This window comes from Myzus persicae, unplaced genomic scaffold (assembly GCF_001856785.1).
Source record: "Myzus persicae strain clone G006 unplaced genomic scaffold, MPER_G0061.0, whole genome shotgun sequence".
Lineage (NCBI taxonomy): Eukaryota > Metazoa > Arthropoda > Insecta > Hemiptera > Aphididae > Myzus > Myzus persicae.
Window position 1 is genome coordinate 1,497,368 of NW_019100802.1, and position 20,760 is coordinate 1,518,127.

Here is a 20,760-nt window from a genome sequence, read left to right on the forward strand (position 1 = left end):
ATTTTGCAGTAAAATCCTGGCTTTAGTTATAGCCGTTATAGGTATTTAAAGTTTAGTTGGACCGAATGCATTATGTTAGTTCTCTATCAAGTTCTTCTTAATAGAAGATGTTCTAAAAACTCATCATCAATAATAATATTAAACCAGGTAGTCCAGGTGGAATATTTTGTAACAGCAAGATATCATTAATAGCACCAGCACAATGTGAAATTGCACCGAGGAATTATACGCGTGTGTATTATTCACATAGATTTCAAGCAGATGAAATTCAAATTTTTTGCATTAAAAAAAGGTGCTGTAGCGGCACCTCTCTTGGTCAACCTGTACACATCATACTAACCCACCACCATCCTTACCACCACCGGTGACTTCGCTGACGATGAAGCCATCCTGGCCCTCCACCATGACCCTCTCGAGGCATCCAACAGAATCCAAACTTACCTCGACATACTCTCGACATGGTACCTACAAAGAATGGGGATTCAAACTCAACGATTTCAAATCTATCCACTGCACATTCTCTCTCGGACCAATAATTTGTCCCTCTACCACACTAAACAACCAACCTCTCCCTACCGCTCAAAATGTGGTTTTATAGTATATAAAACTAGGTTTATAGTATAAACTTTATAGTAGAATCGCCGGCTGACATGAGCTACCCACATACGTAACAAACGACTAGTACTCAATAATCGTCAAAGACAGCTTCGCCTCCTCTCTTCCAAACACGTCTCACTACATGATAAAATCTTTACGTATAAGGTACTCCTCAAACCTATCTGGTCCTATCGTATCCAGCTCTGGGGATCAGCCAAAGACTCCAACATAAACCGAATCCAAACTTTTCAATCTAAATGCTTCCGGCAGATAACCAAAGCTCTCTTCTATGTGTCGAATGACACCCTCCACAGGGACCTCTTCACTCCAACAGTAAAAAACGTCGCCAAAACTCAATACTAACATTTCCACCTCAAAATTGCAAATCACCGAAACCTTCTCATCCAAAACCTCACCTCCCGAACAATCCCGGGCGACGTTTAAAGCGTAAATGGTTTCGTGATCTACTAGTGGACTATAGTTAATTAGTCCTCTAATCACAACTATCTCGCTATGAAGTGCTATTACTGAATAGCTTCTTCAACCAAGCCATTAAATGACCAATTATGTAACGATCCGTTGTGTTTATTGTAAATTTCTGTAATAGATTGTACAAATTAATAAATATGTTAAAAAAAAATTGGGTTTTTCCAAAATTTTCTTTCGTAAAAACATTTCCTTGGCAATAACAAACAGCTGGAAAAAAAATTGGGCCGAATCGGTACAACGATTCTCAATCGATGAATTACTATACATTTGCCACACCATTTTTATTCATATAGATATCTATTCTGTGACACAACAAGTATAATATACCAAAATATTATCATGCTACCAATGCTACCACAGCTGCTTTAGAAGGCTACAAACAAAACATCGTGATAAACAGTAATACCTATAGTATCACAGGACACAGATATGGATTAATATTATGCACAGATGCAGATACCATAAATAGTATTTGTTTAATTATCTATATATATGTGATAGTATTAGTCTATGGTATTATAGTATTTAAAAAACGATCTGATAAATCGTGTGCCGAATGCAGTTTTTTTGAAGTTTAATGGTTGTCAAATGTCAAATGTCAATACTCAATAGTGTTATCTAATATCCATGCTTGTGCCTTGTACTCTTGAATCAAGAATTGTTTATTGTATCTCTACTATCCATTTCGTCCTTGTGAGTTACCTACTCATGGACTTTAAAGATTGAACATTTTCGGTGTTCGTTGGTTCGTCCATGTCCTGCTTTCAAACAATTGTTTTGGCACTTAGTTGTGTATGCATCATTTTTGAAACCGATTTCGTTTCTTCGCCTATTCTCGTCGGAGGCTCAGATAAATTGTACACTTAACAATTATTTTATGCGCTGAATTCTATCGTCAAACAAGTTCTCAACAATTATGCCTCTTAAGTATAAAAACTATGACGTATGCGCCGATTGCAGTGCTCCAGGTATTTAATGAAAATATTAAACATATATTCAGGGAAGAGTTAATTGGTTTTTTTATGTTTTAAAAATACCATAGTACAAATGACCACTGAACATAAGTTATAATTTTAAATTGACAAAACATGGGTTTTTTACTTAGGTTTTTCCCTGGGTTTTACATTTGTGTTTTGTACCAAGAATACTGGTTGATAGATGATGAATAATGATGAAAACTATTCAATCTATCTTTTAAAGTTATATACAATTCTTACTAGAATTTAGGTAAAAAATAACTTCTGAACAGTGCTCAAATTGGGAATTATTAAGTGGAGGAGCTCAATCCAACAATTTAAAAACTACGTTCCAAGTGCAAAATTAATTAATACAGATATTAGTGATTATGTCTTAATTTGTGGTTCAGATGCATATATCAATTGTTGACACTAGCCCACCGATATATAATAATACAATAGTTTATTTATGTCTAGATTCAGATTGGATAGTTGTAAATCGTGGATTGTACGTTTGTGATGAATGTTGTAGTATTCATCGCAGTCTTGGGCGACACATATCACAAATTAAAAGTTTAAGTGCCGACTGGTGTCCAACAACATTAAATGTAAGCACTTCATAAATATTATATTATATAAAGAATTTTGTTGTATTAATTGATAAAATATTCTACATAATATATTTTTGTTTAGATGGTGAGAACTTTACATCAAGCTAATGTTAATACACTTTGGGAACATGCTTTAAGTGATAATAAGAATCACAGAAAAAAACCTACTCCCAAGGATCCACTGTAAATTAAATATTTTTATGATTTTTTTCTATTCTTAATTACTTATTAAAAAAATATTTTAGACCTTTAAAAGAAGATTTTATTCGTGCTAAACATAGACAACAAGTGTTTATATTAAAAAGTAGTGACACTAGAGAAGATTTAAATCAACAATTACATTCTAGTGTTAGAACATCAAATTTAGAAACAAGCCTAAGAATTTTAGCTCAAGGAGCTGATTCTAATTATTATCATCCTGTAAGTAAACATATTATTAATCATCTTAAAAATATTTTATTTCTCTAATAAATTTAGGAAAAAGGAAATTATCCATTACATGTGGCAGCCAAAGCAGGTCAAATATTACAGGCTGAATTGCTACTTACTTATGGAGCTGATCCATGTGCTATTGATAGCAAAGGAAACACTCCAGCAACATGTGCCAAGTAATTAATTTGAACCTTTTTTTTTTACATCTTAAAACATTACATTAAAACATCATACCTGATTTTTTAGGCTATCTGGTCATAAAGATATTAATGAAAGACTAAATGATAGCATGTATGAAGTATTAGATGTTCTCTCAATGTATGTATTTGGACGTAAAGCAGAGCATAAAAATGGAGTGCATATGATACCTTTTGATCCAAATGATGAATGTGTGAAACAAGAAAGTGATCAACAAGGAGCTATAAAAAAGATGCAACAGGTAAATTTAATAAATATTATATTTTATTGTTGGCTTATTAATCTAAAAATATTTTTTTTGTAGTTACCAAATTACTTATTTGAAGATTTGGTGTTGGATGTGTTTGATGAAATTGATAGAAGAGAAACTGAAAAAAGTAATTAATACATATAAATAATTATTTTCTATATTTTAATAATAAAATATATCATGGTTTTATATAAAGTTTGGCAACATAAAAATTCGCAAGCTCATATTATGTCAGTACCATTTTTACCGGTTAATCCAGATTTATCATCAATGAAAAATCAAGGCCGTCAAAAATTAGCTTGTTATGGACCAAAAGAATTCAAAAATCTTGTTACACAAATTTTAATTGAAATAAACAGAAGGACTCAACCAGGTAAGCTAATTTAAAATAAAATAGTTACAGTTTAAAAAAACTTTGAATTTTAGTGAATAAAGTTATTTCAAAATTAAAATATGATGACGATGAACCGCTTTATGATCATGTTGCTTCTGATGAAGACTATGCAACACCTGAACAAATTACTGCGATGGTAATTTTTGTTGATGTAATATTTACCAATCTTAAATAATTACTTAAGGGTTTATTTTTAACCATTTGTTTCAAAGATGACAGTGCACATTAAACCTCCTACCAATATAAAGGGTAAAGAGAATAGTCTTCAAGTAGAAAAAAATGTGACTGAAGAAACTGTAGATTCAAACAAAATGAGTATGAATTATACACTATCTAATTTGCCATTGTATAATGGTAAGGACTTCGAAACAAAATTATCAGAGTCTGAAGCCAAAATTTCAAAATTGATTTCTGAAATTGATTTACTGAAAAAAAAAGTTAGTTTAATTAATATATAAAATAATAAAAGATTTTATTATGTAATTGTTTATAAGGTAGAAGAAATTACTAAAGAAAATGTAGAACTGAAATGTGAAATGTTACGGCAAAAACAACCAGCTATGGTGATAAATGAAAATGAGTGTGGTGATGTTAAACAACCTATTAGACCTGTATCAATGTATGAAACTCGGGAAGGAATAAAATGTGATATGATTCAACGTAAACATGTAAGAAATTATTCAATTCAAGCACTATAAAGGGTATAATGTTTCAAAACTGGTGAGGATTAAGGTCTTATGCAATCCTTCCTAGTTCTGTAACATAACATTTGGATAGTGATGGATTAAACCATAATTACTAAAATACTCTAAGTCTCCAAAGTTATATAGATACTTATTTCAAAACAAAATCTTTGTATAAGTGTGTAACGGATTAGGTACTTGCTAAACTTATGTTTCTTAATATTTCACAAAATCTTTTAGACAGGTAATTTACCATTGTATGAAGATGTTGTTCGTCATACCGCTCAAGTAACTAAGGGTATACAAGAATTATGGACTAACATAAGGTCATCAGAAGCTTGTAAAGCATTTGTTCCTGGCACTGAAAAAATTAGAACTGCTGTAGTTGAACTTACTGCCATATTTCCACATGTAAGCATACAATATTTACTTCATAATTATCACTGTTGCAGTGTTAACCCCTGAATATAGATAGAACAATAAAGAATTTAACTTTTAAGTAATGTTAAAGTTGGTCATATTAGAATTGAATATTTTTGATAATTGCATGTATTTATTCCATTTTAAAAAATATAAATCAAATTTTAAAGTTAACTATAGTGAACTGAGACAAAAAAATGTCTATAAAATCCTAATTGTTTTGATTACTGACAAATGTATAAAATTTAATTTGAAATTTATATTTAGAGTATTAATGATGATGTTCTAAAATCGGCATTATGGTCATTGAATACAAATACAACTCAACTACAACTTGAATGTGCGTGTTTGGAAGCTGGTGTTGAAAGAGTGCGGGATTGCTCATTCAATATTGCAAAAGCTACTAAACAGCTTTTGACAAGGTTTTGAATATAATCAATGATAATGGACTAATAAATATTTTTAAAGTATATAATTATATTTTTAAATTTAAAACTTTTCCTAAGTTCCTTATTATTATTTTTGATAATAAAATACACATACAGGGTATATTTGTATTATAATTTAAGTTTGATTCAATAGAATTTATATCCAGATATTCTATAATATTGAGCTATTATTAACTTTGTTTATTAGACTAGTATTTTATTGTAAACTTGGCACCTAATATCACTAATAATCTATTATATTGTATTCACAATGCATTTATCGTTTACCATAATGTTAATTTAAAGTATAGGTATTTATCTTTGCATTTCAGTAAATATTAATTTTTGTATTTAAAATTATTTATGATGTTTTAACAAAAATCAAAAGTTTATATTTACCTACATTGTTAGATTTATATTTTAATATATTAAACTATAGTTAAATTGTGTCTAATCATACACTTTTATTCCACTGTTATAACAAAAAGGAAGCTAGATTTGATAATTTATCAGTATGACTACCTTAACAAATAATTTTTTTACTTGATTAACTACTTAAACTTGATATAGTGTTTAGGGGTTAATATGCTACTCAAGCTACACTATTTTCAATTCAACAACTCTGATTACTATCTAATAAGTAAATTAACTCTTGAAAAAATAAAAACAACATATTGGTGATGATGCTGACTTTGTCATCCAAGAAAATGTTTTATATTTTTTAGTGTATGATGCTTAGTGTAAAAACAAAACTATACTGTGAGTCATACGTTGCAATAGTTTTTGGTATGGGCAATCATGTAACTTGTTAACTATTTTGTAAGATAAGCTGAGAATTCATCCAGATTTCTATTCAAATAAATTTCAACATAGACAACCTGAAGCAAAGATGGAAACTTGTGGTCGAATAACAGAATCTGCTCATAACACATTTTTTTCGGGAATAACAGTTTTCAATTTTTCACTGTGTCTTAAATAAAATATATTAAAAAAAGGAATATGATGATTATATAGGTCATATATCTATTAACTAAAATAGCATAATATTGATAGTTAATTGGTCTATGATATAGGTAGCCTCCAGCTGGTAGGTACAGGTACCGACGTGCCATATACATATATTTGAATTAAAAAAGCAGGTAAGTGGATGTCGCTCTGCTGTACATTAGGAGGTGCCTAGGAGGTCGCTGAAATGTATGGTATTAAATTTGAATTTAATGATGTCATTGTATACAAAAAACAATTCTAAGGGGAGATGGTGTGTCAGTCAAGGATATTTTATATTGTTCTCTCTTCTTTTGGGTTGATCGTCCTCTTGGACCATCCCGTCTCACAACCAATTCTGCAGCCATCTCTATTCATCTCAAAATCTTTCTAGTTTGCTCTGCGTCCTAAGTCTTCTACATCCCTCTTAACTATATCTGCCCATCTCAACTTTGGTCTTTCACCAAGAGCCTTTTCCCTACTTGATTCTGTTTCAGCACTATTCTTAGAGAATTCTAGCTTCGCATTGCATGTCCTGCCCATCGCAACCTTCTCTTCTTGATCGTGTCTGCTAATTACTACGTTATTTTTCATATTTTCATACAAATTTCTTGTAGCCATTTTATATTGTTATTGCTTATTATTAATATGGTAGCCAATAAGGTATTATTTTTTTGATAAAGGTAGACAGAATTACAATGAATCTTGCAATACATTTTTAAATCTTAGATAAAAAAAGAAAACATTTTGTGAATTTCTAAATAAATATAATTTTCTAATTTTTTATGAATTTTGTCAAAATTTTAAGTTTAAACGCTCATAAAAAATTATTATGGATTTAAGCTCAACTTTTTTTAAAATTTCCATTAACAACAACTTACGAGGAACCTTGTATTACATTTACAAGTTTTTTGACAAAGGGAACATTTTTTTATATACTAGTTAAAAAAAACAAATTATAATCGAAAATTTCATATGCCTATAAATAGTTCAACACAAGTCAAAATATTTTTTAAATGCTAATACCTAGATAAGTACTCAAAATGTTTACTAAACGTTTATTATTGCATTGCCTATATACCTCAAATAACACGTTGAACTATTTAAAGGCACTTGAAATTTTTTATTTTTATTTTGTTCCTCTTTTAAAATTAATGTCGATAAAAAAATTTTAACTAGGTCAAAACACTTTTAACACAGGGTTCCTCAAAAGTTGTTGTAAGTACTAAGTGGAGATTGAAAATAATATGGGCGTAAATCCACAATAATTTTTATGAATGTCTAAAGTAAGAATTTTGACAATATTTATATATTCATACAAATCAATAAAATTTGCTAAATATTTTGGGTTAGAAATTCCTTTAACATGTTCTTCTATGGTTAATCGGGTTTAATGCCCCACCCAAACAAAAACACAATAAAATTCGGTGACGTATCACAAGGATCCCCTGTGGTAACCCTGCTGTTTAAATCAAAAACAACCCTCGGTTTGTTTTTTTAGTTATCCCGATTGACGGGTTGTGTCATTTGGAACATGAGAATCTAGGTGACAACCACAACATAGAGTAGTAGTACTCACAAGAAGTCAGTCAACCCATAAATTAGAGCTTAGATCATATACTATAATAGTATAATGTGATCTAAGGATTACATTATATATAATAATAATGTCGGGTTGCATGAAAAAATTATTAATTTAATGGACCAATCATGGGCCGCTAAACCATGTTAAAGGGATCATTAGCTCACTATAATTGATTCGTTAATTGTTTAGTGATTGTTCATGCATATAGCCCACGGACTAAGATAATATAATGGACTGGAAACGACAAGGTGGGCGGGTGACAGGGGACCAAGGTTTATAGATAATACTATTATAATAATAGTATTATCTATAAACCTTGACAGGGGACGGCCCCAGTGTTGCCAGGCGTACGAACATGTTCGTTTTAATACGAACATTTCAACTAGTGTACGAACATAACATAAAACGAACGTTCGTACGGTTAAATACGAACATTTTGTGTAGATCTAAATTTGAAAAATTTTGAATTTTTTAGATAAGAATAAATACTGTGGTGAGGCCACAATACTATAGATATCAACCTGCTATCACATAAAATAGATAAAATAAATGAAAATAAAGAAATTCAATTTCTATTCTGTGATACAGTATTTGATAAGAATTAAGAATTTAATAAGAACCCGATACGGGCCACGGGCGTGACGGCCGACGGGTGAGACAAGACTATAAACTGACAATATTGTCAAGATACAAATCAATGTCAATATTGTTGATATTTCTATTTTTTGACATTAACGTCAAAACTCAGAATTTCCAAATTATAAAAATTATTAATAATTAATAATTTAATACAGTGCACTAACAGATCCTCTCATAAAATTAATATTTTTATTTTTAGATTGGATCTTGCCCAAATTTACATCTCTTAATTCATTTTTTCAAAGTTCTTCTGTCGTTATAACTCAGTTACATGATAAAATGGTTTCAACTTATAAAGATTTACTGTCAAGTTTTATGAAACAAGATTATATTAACAAAACTCCTATACATTTAATAAATCCTGAAAATGTTGACCAATATATCCCTAGTACACAAATGTACCTTGGTATAAAAGTATTAAAAGAAATTGAAAAACCTAATATTAATAGTAATAAAGCATTGTTAAATGACTTTTATTGGAGGGCGCAACAATTCTTAAAAATTGCATGTTTACAAATTAAAAAAAAATATGATTTTAGTAATCCTTTAATGTCAAAAATTAAGTTAATGGATCCCAAAGTTGCTACATCAAAGATAAGGGAAAACAACAGTACTATATTTCCTCTTTTAAAAGTATTACCTCGATTAACTGAATTAAATGATGAACTATTACAGAATATTGATGATCAATGGAGATTATTGAATAATTTTAAAATTCCAACTGATATTTTAAATAATTTAGAAGAACCTGATGTTTTTTGGTTTAAGCTGTCCAACTTGCAGATGGTTAATCAAGATTATCCATTTGTACATTTAGCAAATTTTGCTCTTGGTGCATTATCTCTTCCTCACTCTAATGCTGATTGTGAGCGAATTTTCAGCAAAGTAAATTTAATTAAGGTTAAAACCAGGAACCGATTAAATACAGATACAATCCAAGCATGCTTGTTTGCCTCACAAGAAATACAAATTAAAAATAATACTTGTATTGATTTTAAACCTTCAAAACAAATGATTGATTCAATGACAACAAGTAATCTGTATGACAAACATTGTAATGACGAGTTTTGTTTTGAAGGAGTGTGATGATTAATTAATTTTTTTTATTATATAATTATTATTATTGTGATTGACTATATTATAAACACTGTCTTATTATTTATATTATTATTGTGATTGACTATATTATAAACACTGTCTTATTATTTATATTATTATTGTGATTGACTATATTATAAACACTGTTTTATTATTTATATTATTATTGTGATTGACTATATTATACACACTGTTTTATTATTTATATTATTATTGTAATTGACTATATTATACACACTGTTTTATTATTTATATTATTAATGTGATTTACTATATTATAAACACTGTTTTATTATTTATATTATTATTGTAATTGACTATATTATACACACTGTTTTATTATTTATATTATTATTGTGATTGACTATATAGTATAATATAATAATAAAGTTATTTTACTATTTTACTCTATAGAGTCTATACTACATAAAAATAAATAATAATACTTGTATTGATATATTTTGATGTTAAACCTTCAAAATTAAGCGAAAAATTAATTGCCTTATCTGATAAGGCTTATCAGAACATGATAATTATTGATAAAAAAAATTGTATTGAGATACGAACAAATACGAACAATTTATGATAATTGTCTGAACATTTAACATGTTTAACCTGGCAACACTGGACGGCCCGCAAAAGGTGTCTGTTATCATCACACTCATAATCGAGAGTTTTCAGCGCTTACCAGCGGTTTTATTTGGCGTCACAATCTAAACCATGATTGTGTTTTCGCGGGTTATTTATTTATTATTAAAACAATTTTTAATTAATAAATAAATTTGAATGATGGATTTTCGTAAGTGCAGTGTAAAAGGATGCACCAGTAAAAAAAGAAATCCCAAGATTTCTTTTTTTAGTGCACCAAAAGCCAATTACTTAGCTTGGAAATTAGCAGTGAGTAATGCTAACTGTGAGGAAACAGTAGTAAAATTTATATGTGCCGAACATTTTCGACCTGGAGATACAATAAATACCTATTTGTTACCACCTGATATTCCCGATGTAGGTATTATGTACATACCTACTTTTATTTAATTTGTTGATTGTTTTATGTTATAGTATTTCGGAAAGTCAGATTTAGTTAGATTGAAAAGGGGGTTGTTCGTTCCATATTTCTGCTGTTGACAAAACGAGTAATGACATTATTATATCTTCCGTCAATAATTTGATTTCTGATCACAACTCTCATAATATCCTCCCTGTAATATTTTTAAATTGCAACTAAATATTTAGTCAACAGATGGCGCTGTAAACTCTCGATTTTGGTTGTGACCCCCCGCATTTACTTCTTGTACGTACTTTCGAGGCCACTGATAAGCTGCTCGTTTCCAGTCCATTATATCTTAGTCCGTGATATAGCGGCCATAGACCTTATACTATATAGTATAAGATCTATGCATATTATAGCATATTGTGTATTATTTTGGTTCAATGGTATAAGCACAGAACATAGACATATAATAGGTTAGGTATATTATGCTATGGCACAGAACGATGGTATAAGTATAATTGTTCTATGGTATTAGTAAAATGAGTCAATCATTGATAATAATGTTCTGTGATAATACCCCATTCTACCGCGGTTGTCAATAAACATTTTTTATCAGCAACCAAAACACGTTATCAAGACCATAATAATAATATATGTAATTTTATATATTATTATATACGTACGTAAGTAGTATGTAAACACGAATTTTTTAAGTAAAAATATGTGTGTATGTGGTTGATTTACATTCGTTTTGCCCGAGAATGTCACGTAAGTATCTTGACATTTATTCTTGAACTGCGTTTTTCTGCCGTCTTGATACCGCTTTAATGCTGCTGACCATACTGGGTTTACCAATCTCACCAACGCACTGGACCACTGCTTGCGTTTTGTGTGCAAATTGAACAAACTTACAGGAATACGATTTGTCTTCGGATTGCCATGGCGTATCATACGCTCCGACATGAATACATGCAAATGCCACCAGTCACCAGAGCGTACACGACAGCCTGTGTAATCACCACCCTAGCAGTGGTAAGTATAGTGTTGTGTTCAGTTTTAATATCTTTGACCGGTAACGGTAAAAATTCGAACGGACTCTTAATCGCTGACTGTACCTGTCTACTGTATGATTTTTAGCAGTTGGATGTTGTCTCCCCGTTTCAGTTATATTTCAATCCATTACTAATACTAAAACAATTTCAAGTACGTAAAATACAGTGTATGAATGAAGATTATCTCATATACCTATTATTAAATATTAAACTTTAATTAATTGCAGGTATGGAGATTGATAACCACTTTTCTGTTTTTTGGAAATATTGGTTTCAATTTTCTATTCAACATGATATTCACATATCGTTATTGTCGTATGCTCGAAGAAGGGTCATTTCGTTCAAGAACAGCTGATTTTGTTATGATGTTTTTGTTTGGTGCCACATTAATGATTGTATCCTTTTTAATTTATTTTTATTTATGTCTTAGGTAGAATATTTTAAAATTTAAATGTTCACTATTTTAAGTACTAGATGACAATATTGTTATATTTGAGAATACTTATGTATGAATTAGATGAACACAATTTAATGTTTGATATCAAAGAATGTATTTAGTTTAAACTAGATAATTACAGTTTCTGGAAAGAACTTTGTTGCTGATTGCACGTTAATGTCATATTAAGTGAGTGTTACGCAGACATCATTCCTTTTTTCAAATTGAATGTGTACAACATTTATATTTTAATGAATCTGAATAATTTTTAAAACATTGTTTTGCAAAAAAAAATGATAGGTACATACCGTATTTCAGTGTTTAAACCTGTGACAGCATGGCTAATAAAATAATTGAATTCAAGAATTGAGTTGAACAATGGATTATTTCATTTTTATCTATTGCCGTATTGCAATAATTGACTTATTCATTGAATGCTAAAATTGGTAGCATTGCTTTTAGCAACTAATTTAGCACGTTCACTAAATCTACTGATTATTCTTGCAATTCTGTATATTTGGGAAAATATTTTGAGTCAATTTGTCTGTGTTGATTTCATTTTACATAAGTTGATCACCAAAGCAATACATTGCATGAATTCATCGATTTCAACAATGGTTTCACAAAATGTTCCGTAAATGCATTGTATGTTAAAGTTGTATACACAAAAGGTCTTCAGTCATTTTCAGTATGTGTCATCATTTTGTATGTTTAGTGTGAATTGAATGTTCATATTTTCATAGGTTAGTACTATTTCTACTTGTTGGATTGTGACTTTAATAGTTTTAACTCTTCTACCTAAAGCATAGTCTATCTATTTTGCAAAAAAAAAAAAAACACCTTTATAACAGTTAGAAAGAGAGGCTAGTTAAGAAAGAAACATTCATTTTTGTATATTAGATAATGAAAGATGTTTCAAGGTGATAAAACATTGATGAAAACCTTAAAAATAAACATTTTAAACATTACAAATAATTATTCATCATAAACCATGAAAGTTTAAAAGTTGATGACAAAAATTGTTTTTTTTGTTTCTTCAATATTTTTTGATAGAACTAAAATATTTTACTAATATATTGAGATGATTAGTTAACATTTTTTTCTAAAAACTTAAATGTTATAAAAGCCAAATGCATGCAAGTTTATAAAATTAATAATAAATCGAACCAAATAAGATAAACATTATATAGTAATAGTTTTAAATTAGTTTTAAATGTGACTTAACTAATATTATTAGATTTGGGCATTTTTTATCAACTTATTATTCTTAGGACAAGCACTAACAATAATGTTGGTATATATTTGGTCACGAAGAAACCCATATATTAGAATGAACTTCTTTGGTGTACTAAACTTTCAGGTAATATTTTCATTTAATCTTATACAAAATTATAATGGATTATAAATGTCTATTGGGTTAACCCGATAAAATATTTGTTGAAAAACAAAAAGTAATATTTGTATTACTTACAATTTCTACACAACCTTCCATATTATTAATATTTATTATTTTTTCATTATAAATTATAATAAACTATATTTTAATATTTTAAGATAAAAAGCCTTGGTGTTATCTGAATATTTTGTGTACTGAATTATTCTATCATTTTTATTTGTCAACTTGTCAATTTCATACAAATACCAACAAAACTATTTTCATAATTAATACTATTTAATTAATTTAGAAGTTGAGTTATTTTTTTTATTTATCACCTAAGTTCTTGATTTCATAGAATAATACATTGAAAATTGCTTATAACATTCTAGAGACCAGAAAAATAGGTCATAATAACCAAATTGAAAATAAAAGTTATCTGAAAACATTGGTACATAATAATATTATATATTACATTTAAGTTACAAAATTCTTTATTATAAGATTATTAAACAATTAAAGTGTATTTTCCTAATTTTATCACTATTTATTAGTTTATAATATACTAAATAAAAAATATTTCTACATTCTCATAGTTGGTTTTTGATTAAATATAATTAGTCATATAATTTTGATATAACTGATTGTTTAATATTTTTCCTTACCTAGAAATATATTTTTGTCAATAATATGGCCCTTATAGACGCATACTCATTAAAGATAAACAATTTGTCTAAAATCTAAATTCACCAATACTAAACTTGATTTCATCCATGTGGTGATTAAATTATTTCTATTGTATATAGAAAGTAGAAACAACTAAACTTCTCTTCGAGTGTTTTAATTATTTAATGTATTCAATTTTACATTTATGCATGTTTTGATTTAATCAGGCTCCATACTTGCCATGGGTGTTACTTGGATTTTCAATTCTGTTGGGGAACACGCCATGGGTAGATTTGATGGGAATCGCTGTTGGCCACTGTTATTATTATCTAGAAGATGTGCTTCCTCAACATAGAGCCAATCTTAAGATACTTAAAACACCACTTTTCTTGTAAGTATTTCAATTTTACGGTATTTTGTTAAAAACTATTATGTACGGAGAACCACATTATATGGAAGTTAACATTGAATGCTTCAATTGTTTTATAAATATATCCAACCTAATTACTGAACCAAGATTTTAAGTAGTAGTTAAATGGATGTTAGTTACTCAATATTTAACATATGTATACAGGCAAACTAATTATATTATTTGTACCAATCAATCATTCTATATGTCCATCGAAATAGTATTATACATTTGTGTTTAGTAATGCTATTTATTTACTTTTCTTTATAGAAAACACCTCCTTGATCCAGCACCAGAAGAGGATCACGTGCCACCTCCGGAGTTTCGCCCAGGAGGTTTTAATTGGGGAGGAAATGCACCTGAAATTCCACCTGAAGGTCGTCAAAATGAATGAGTCAGTGTATAATATACTGTATTGTTGTGTTGAACTGTTATTTGAAAACTGTAAATAATAATTTTAACTTAAATAAAAATTGAATTAACCTATTACTTTATAGGTAATTCATATACATATTTATTTATTTATTCAAAAACCAAATTATAAGTAAAATGTCTATAATCATTTCAATTGTTTTTTTTTTTTAAATACAAATTTTGAGGAAATCAATTAAGTATAAACAAAAGTCACAACATTAGTAAAAACTATAAAAACAGTACAGGGTGCTTATAGAAATATGTATGCAAAAAAATGAAGAAAAAAATGCCATGCTTATTAATCATAATATCCGGTAATAGTTCACAAAATATCCATATATTAAAACTATAGGCATATAATTATATATGCCATAAGTTATTGTTTTTTCTTTGTAAACAAAATGTATATTTTATAAATGTTATTATTTACATACAATAAATTATGATACAAACGTTTTTTTTAAATATTTAAGTTTTATATCAAGTGTTAAAGGTACTATACAATATAATATTTCAAAAATTATGACTAGATTTTATAATTAATTGTTCTACCATTAAAATTAACATATAAGTAATTGATAATGACAATAAGGTTTAAGTTGAAATGGCTTAACTTCAAATAAACATAATTATTCACTATTTTTAACATAATATTCTACAACACCCTGTAACACACAACTTTGTAAGTAATATATTTGCTTTTGATGGGCCTTAAAAAAAATATATATGTATTATATTTACAACAGTTAATTTCAATCTATTTAGAGAATGCACGTGACAATAATTTAACATAACATAAAAAAAATTCTGGAAAGTTAAATAGAAAGCTATCAACAACACATTTAAACAGATATTTCATAGTTTTTGTCATAAGCACTTTTACGATCAGGACTTCCGTTGTCGGTACTGTTTCCTCTATTAATTGACATCTCCATTGCATCATGATCTAATGCCCTGGCAAAAGACATGGGTCTCCTAGTCTGTACAGGGGGAGGTTTTTTCTTGCCTACAGGTGATGGTTGAGGTGGATAAACAGGAACCCCTCCTCGAACTGGGTAATATGTCTTTGTAGTTGGACTAGTTGGATTAGATCTATAATCATTATGTGCTGCACAATAGTTGAATGTAGGGGCTTGTCGGGGGACATAATAAGAACCAGTCGTCCCAGGAGTATCTTTCCATGTATAAACACCTCTTTGCGGTGATCCTGCTAGTTCTTGAATATTGTCAACAGTATTATTTATACGTGGATAAGAAGGTGGACGCTCATGCTCACGTAAAATGTCACCTTCAGACAAAAAACGCCGTTGTGGACTACGTTCTTGGTATTCATAATGTTTAGCAGAAGAATTAACTCCTATAAAGTCTGGTCGTTTCACTTGAGTTGGAGTTCCAGGGTTAGATCTAAGATACAGAAATTAAAATAAAAATACTTTTAAACTAAATCTTTTATCAGAGAAAATGAGCAATAAGTATTTCATTGCATATATTATTTAAAATCTAATGCTGACAGCTGTCTTTATTTTAACATTGATGTAATACATTGGAAGTAAGACATTGTTCATTGTTGTCAATGACTGCTCATATTATTACTCTTAGTATTTTACAACGTCTAATTATTATTTACAATTTGTTTGACAAATAACGATTATAATGCAACTTTTTTTTTTTAATCCCCATAGAGTAAGGTGAAGTTAAGTTTAGTTGCATTCAAATAATTTATTCAATATGTGTAGGTTTTATTTTTTGGTTTTGAGATCATACAAATGTAATTGAAAAATTGTATTAGTTAGAAGTGTCTTTGGACATTGTTTCTCTGAGGTCATTCCAATTACTTTCTTTTTTATTATTTAATACTATACTGTATTATGTCACATCCACTAGGTATTGTTTGAGAGGGATAAAAAATATTTTTCTAGATTATTTAGTGAATTTAAATATGATACTTGCCGCCTTAATGGACTAGACAGTGTCAAAGCTGTGGGTACCCCGATAGCTTTCATTCTCTGCTGCATTGTTGGACTTTGCATAATGATGTTGGATTGACGATTTGGATCCATCATGGTTTCCCTTGACAAACTGTTGCCCATTTCATTCATTCTTTTACATGTTATAATAAATATTAGTAAACATAAAAAAATTAAAATACAACTGATTACTCTTTAATAATATATACCTAGGTCGAGATGGGTGAGGAGCTGTCCGTGTCACATAAGACATCCTAGCACTGTCAGTTGTATCATATGAGGGTAAGTAGAAATTGTTTTTTGAGCCTTGTCGCTGTAATGGAGGTGTTGGTTCACAGTCTTGTGACTGCGAAGCAGTTAATTCAATATCTAGCTCTAGACAATCTCTTCCTGGCGACATCTAGAAAATTATAACAATTTCAAATAAACAAAAAAAGTGAAATCAATGCAACAAGCAAGTTGTTAATTAAATAAAAAATCATTACTTAGAGTAAAATGTTAAATATGCTATTTGTCGTCCAAACAAGCAAAATCTAACCAGTAAAATACATAAAATTACTCTAAAAACCTATATTAATTAATTCTAAATTTAAAGACTAAATATTGCACAATATTGTAACTATTATACAGTTGTAAATTAAATACTATACTCACACACTACAAGTCTTATGTTACAACTAAGGCGTGGGAGCTTTAAGCTTAACAAATTTAAGGGCATCATTAATTAATAATGCAAGTATAAAAAATGTGTACCATAATAACAATTTCACCATCCATGCACTAGTTTTTGTACATTCAATTTCAAATAAAAATAAATTTGAATTAAAATCCTTCTTGTCAAAATTAAGTGAAACTTAAGAACTGACAAACAACATAATGTCTTACTTTATTATAATTATTTGAAGAATGATGTAAGCCATTGCTATTATCCAAATAAGTTTTAGCAACAGGTGGCCCACAATTATCTTCTTTTGTTAATAATGGCGGAGGTACATTAAAACTGTTCTGAATTTGTTTTTTATGTTTTTGATACTTGGAAGTTTTCACTTTCAACAAACTAAAATACCCAATTGTAATTATTATGAAGATTAAAAAATAGGTGATAAAAAGATTACCTAGGAAACTGAGGTCCAAATAGAATAATTATACAGTTTAGACGACAGCCGTGTGAAAATGGATTGTAACCACCTTTGAACTTCCCGGTTACTTGTTCATTAGTTGTTCGACCACGAGCTACTAATACAGCATGAAATCCAGTCAAACCAAATATTGGTATAAACAAAATAATAACTAAGCCACACAATGTTAATCTGATAGATTATTTAAATAAAGGAAAATTATTATAATTTTAAAAATGTATTAAATAATAAAAATATTTTTAATATTCTACTACGATAACTTGTATCTATATTTATTATCATTGAATAATTTTAAAATGTGAAAAATGTATTTAATAGGATTAAACTTATAATTCCTAAAATATTAATATTTTTTTATCTTAAAAAAGTTAAAAATGAAAGGAATCAGTCAATATTCAAGTTAAAAGTTACAAGTTGATTATTTTATCATGAACCACACATTATTCATTAAAGTATTAAAGTTTTTGAAAATACATTTTTACATGATTTCAAATTGTTAGAAAAAATGTTTTTAATAAATTACATAAAAATTGTAGTTATGAAAAATAGATTATAAGTATTTAAAGTATAGGTAAGTGGAGTAGTAGGCCAACATTTCACTGGGAAACCGCAGACCACTCCACTCCACTCAGCTCATCTAAACGTTAACTTATAACCAGGTAAGTTCATGCCCTAAAAAATACTTTAAAAATACATGCACTTCTGCCATAAAAAGTGGTTAAATATGCACTGATATGCATTAAGAAGAATGTAGATTAAAGAAATTAGCAATTTTTGAATAAGTAAAAACTATATATTCAAAATTTTTAAGTTTCGTTTTTTATCATTTTATGTTGCCACAATTCTCATACATGGTAAAAAGGTATAAATTATTGCATTTTTTATTAAACTGGTTTTTGCATAGTATTTCAATAAAAAAGTGAAAAAGTGCACATTAATATTTATGTCAAAATTATGAATATGCATAATCAAATAGAAAACCCAAAAATAAGCCAAATTGGCAAAAAAACTTCAGAATATGCAAATTAAAACTTTGCATACTTAACCATAGTACTTTGAAATGGATTCCTGCCATCTAAAAATTAGCATTGAGTACAAATCAGCAACACTGATACGTAAATGCATGAACTTATGAGCCCTGCTTATAGCACATAAACTACTTATCTTAAATTCAATTTATATGTAACGAAATACTCAAAAATACTTTGCTTTAGAAGATTAAATTAAAAGTGTAGCCTGTCATTCAAAAAAGTAAATAATGTAAAATTATAAAAACACATTGTTTTGAAACAAGTTAAAAATAAATGAAAAAAAAATATTTTCAAAAACAATCATACTTTTTGAAATATTGAAAAAAATATTGTCTATGAAGAAATGCAAGATAATCAGATTAAATTCTAGGCAGTCTCATGGGACTATTTACTAGATAATCCATTTTTGCATAACTTATTAATTCAAATAGTGTTATATAAAGGATACGATACTAAAGTATCAATGTCTCCGATTTTATCTTTATGGTATAAAATATACCAACAACAAACACCAAATATAGACGCCATGTGTATACTTAGTGATATAAGAAAAAAGAAGAAATAGCGATAGTTGCGGCGACCAATACAATTGTTTACCCATGGGCAATGATGATCGAAAGTCTAAAAAAAGTGTTATAATTACTATGAAGTAATAGTAAAAAAGACGTGTTTAAATATTACTTCTATACAACAGTTGCAAACACTACAGTGAGAACATCTTGGTGGCCTGTAAAATCTACATGTGGAACACCATTTCATTCTCACTTGTATTGTGTTCACTTCAGTAGATTTATACAAAGGCGACTGGAAGTCATCGCCGGTGTCTTCATCTTCTGGTGCTGAAATCAAATTACACATTTATAACATAATAACACACCAACAAATTACAGACATATGGTTGATTTTACCTTTAGGTATTACACCTGGATCCATGAACGTAGCCAGCGTGAAGTTTGCTATAACAAAAAACGTCACTATGCCATGAACGACTGGTACCCATGGATAAAATTGAGCAAAAAATCGACATCTATAAAGAACAAAGATATGATAAGAGCGTCGCAAGTCAATAGGATTTACAAAAGGGTTAGACTACTAGCCAGGTACTCACGGATAATAAAAAAAAGCCCCAGTTGTCCCCAGTAGCAGTATCCATGCAAACGTCGCAGGCAAATATTTCGTATGCAATCCGCATTTTGGCATTGTGGTTTTCTTCTGGTTACTCGAAAACTACTACTGCACTGCAGAAGTGGATTTCAAGCGTCATTCTTTTTCTGGTCGGACGGCGACAGACCCAGTAAGAGTAGTCGCGAACAGAAATAGTGCTGTGGTAAGTGTGAGCGAAAATTGAGTTCTCTCATATTGCTCGCTGCCGGTTGGCGGTGATGGGGCGTGAGTAGAGAACGTTTACGTCGGGACTGCGCGATGTAGTTGGCCCGCGCGTATAATATTCTATCATTGACGGGCAATCAAGAGTGACCGAAATAAATTCAAAATTTCACTTAAAACATTAAAA

General features: G+C 29.2%; 4 protein-coding genes across 4 annotated transcripts; 3 read left to right on the forward strand and 1 right to left on the reverse strand.

Annotated features, from left to right (window-relative positions):
- The first annotated feature begins 1,520 nt into the window (after positions 1 to 1,520).
- On the forward strand, positions 1,521 to 5,502 carry LOC111043153 (ARF GTPase-activating protein GIT2). Its single transcript, XM_022328021.1, has 13 exons — positions 1,521 to 2,054; positions 2,520 to 2,650; positions 2,736 to 2,836; positions 2,899 to 3,073; positions 3,131 to 3,261; positions 3,332 to 3,524; positions 3,588 to 3,660; positions 3,730 to 3,906; positions 3,960 to 4,063; positions 4,140 to 4,364; positions 4,422 to 4,595; positions 4,851 to 5,021; positions 5,298 to 5,502. Exons 1-13 carry the CDS (start codon positions 2,003 to 2,005, stop codon positions 5,457 to 5,459), a joined length of 1,869 nt encoding a protein of 622 aa, XP_022183713.1. The 5' UTR covers positions 1,521 to 2,002; the 3' UTR covers positions 5,460 to 5,502.
- Positions 5,503 to 8,882: 3,380 nt separating this feature from the next.
- Positions 8,883 to 9,795, forward strand: LOC111043175. Its single transcript, XM_022328070.1, has one exon. It carries the CDS (start codon positions 8,946 to 8,948, stop codon positions 9,750 to 9,752), a length of 807 nt encoding a protein of 268 aa, XP_022183762.1. The 5' UTR covers positions 8,883 to 8,945; the 3' UTR covers positions 9,753 to 9,795.
- A 1,699-nt stretch (positions 9,796 to 11,494) lies between these two features.
- LOC111043157 (derlin-2) lies at positions 11,495 to 15,205 on the forward strand. The gene is made up of 6 exons (XM_022328033.1): positions 11,495 to 11,790; positions 11,896 to 11,961; positions 12,038 to 12,205; positions 13,484 to 13,606; positions 14,515 to 14,678; positions 14,967 to 15,205. The coding sequence occupies exons 1-6, from the start codon at positions 11,698 to 11,700 to the stop codon at positions 15,088 to 15,090; spliced, it is 738 nt and encodes a 245-aa protein (XP_022183725.1). The 5' UTR covers positions 11,495 to 11,697; the 3' UTR covers positions 15,091 to 15,205.
- Positions 15,206 to 15,841: 636 nt separating this feature from the next.
- Positions 15,842 to 20,447, reverse strand: LOC111043136 (palmitoyltransferase ZDHHC5). The gene is made up of 9 exons (XM_022327989.1): positions 20,356 to 20,447; positions 20,156 to 20,274; positions 19,929 to 20,086; positions 19,696 to 19,868; positions 18,193 to 18,387; positions 17,963 to 18,134; positions 17,287 to 17,477; positions 17,061 to 17,210; positions 15,842 to 16,514 (listed from the first exon to the last, which is right to left on the reverse strand). Exons 1-9 carry the CDS (start codon positions 20,445 to 20,447, stop codon positions 15,953 to 15,955), a joined length of 1,812 nt encoding a protein of 603 aa, XP_022183681.1. The 3' UTR covers positions 15,842 to 15,952.
- Between the last annotated feature and the right edge of the window lie 313 nt (positions 20,448 to 20,760).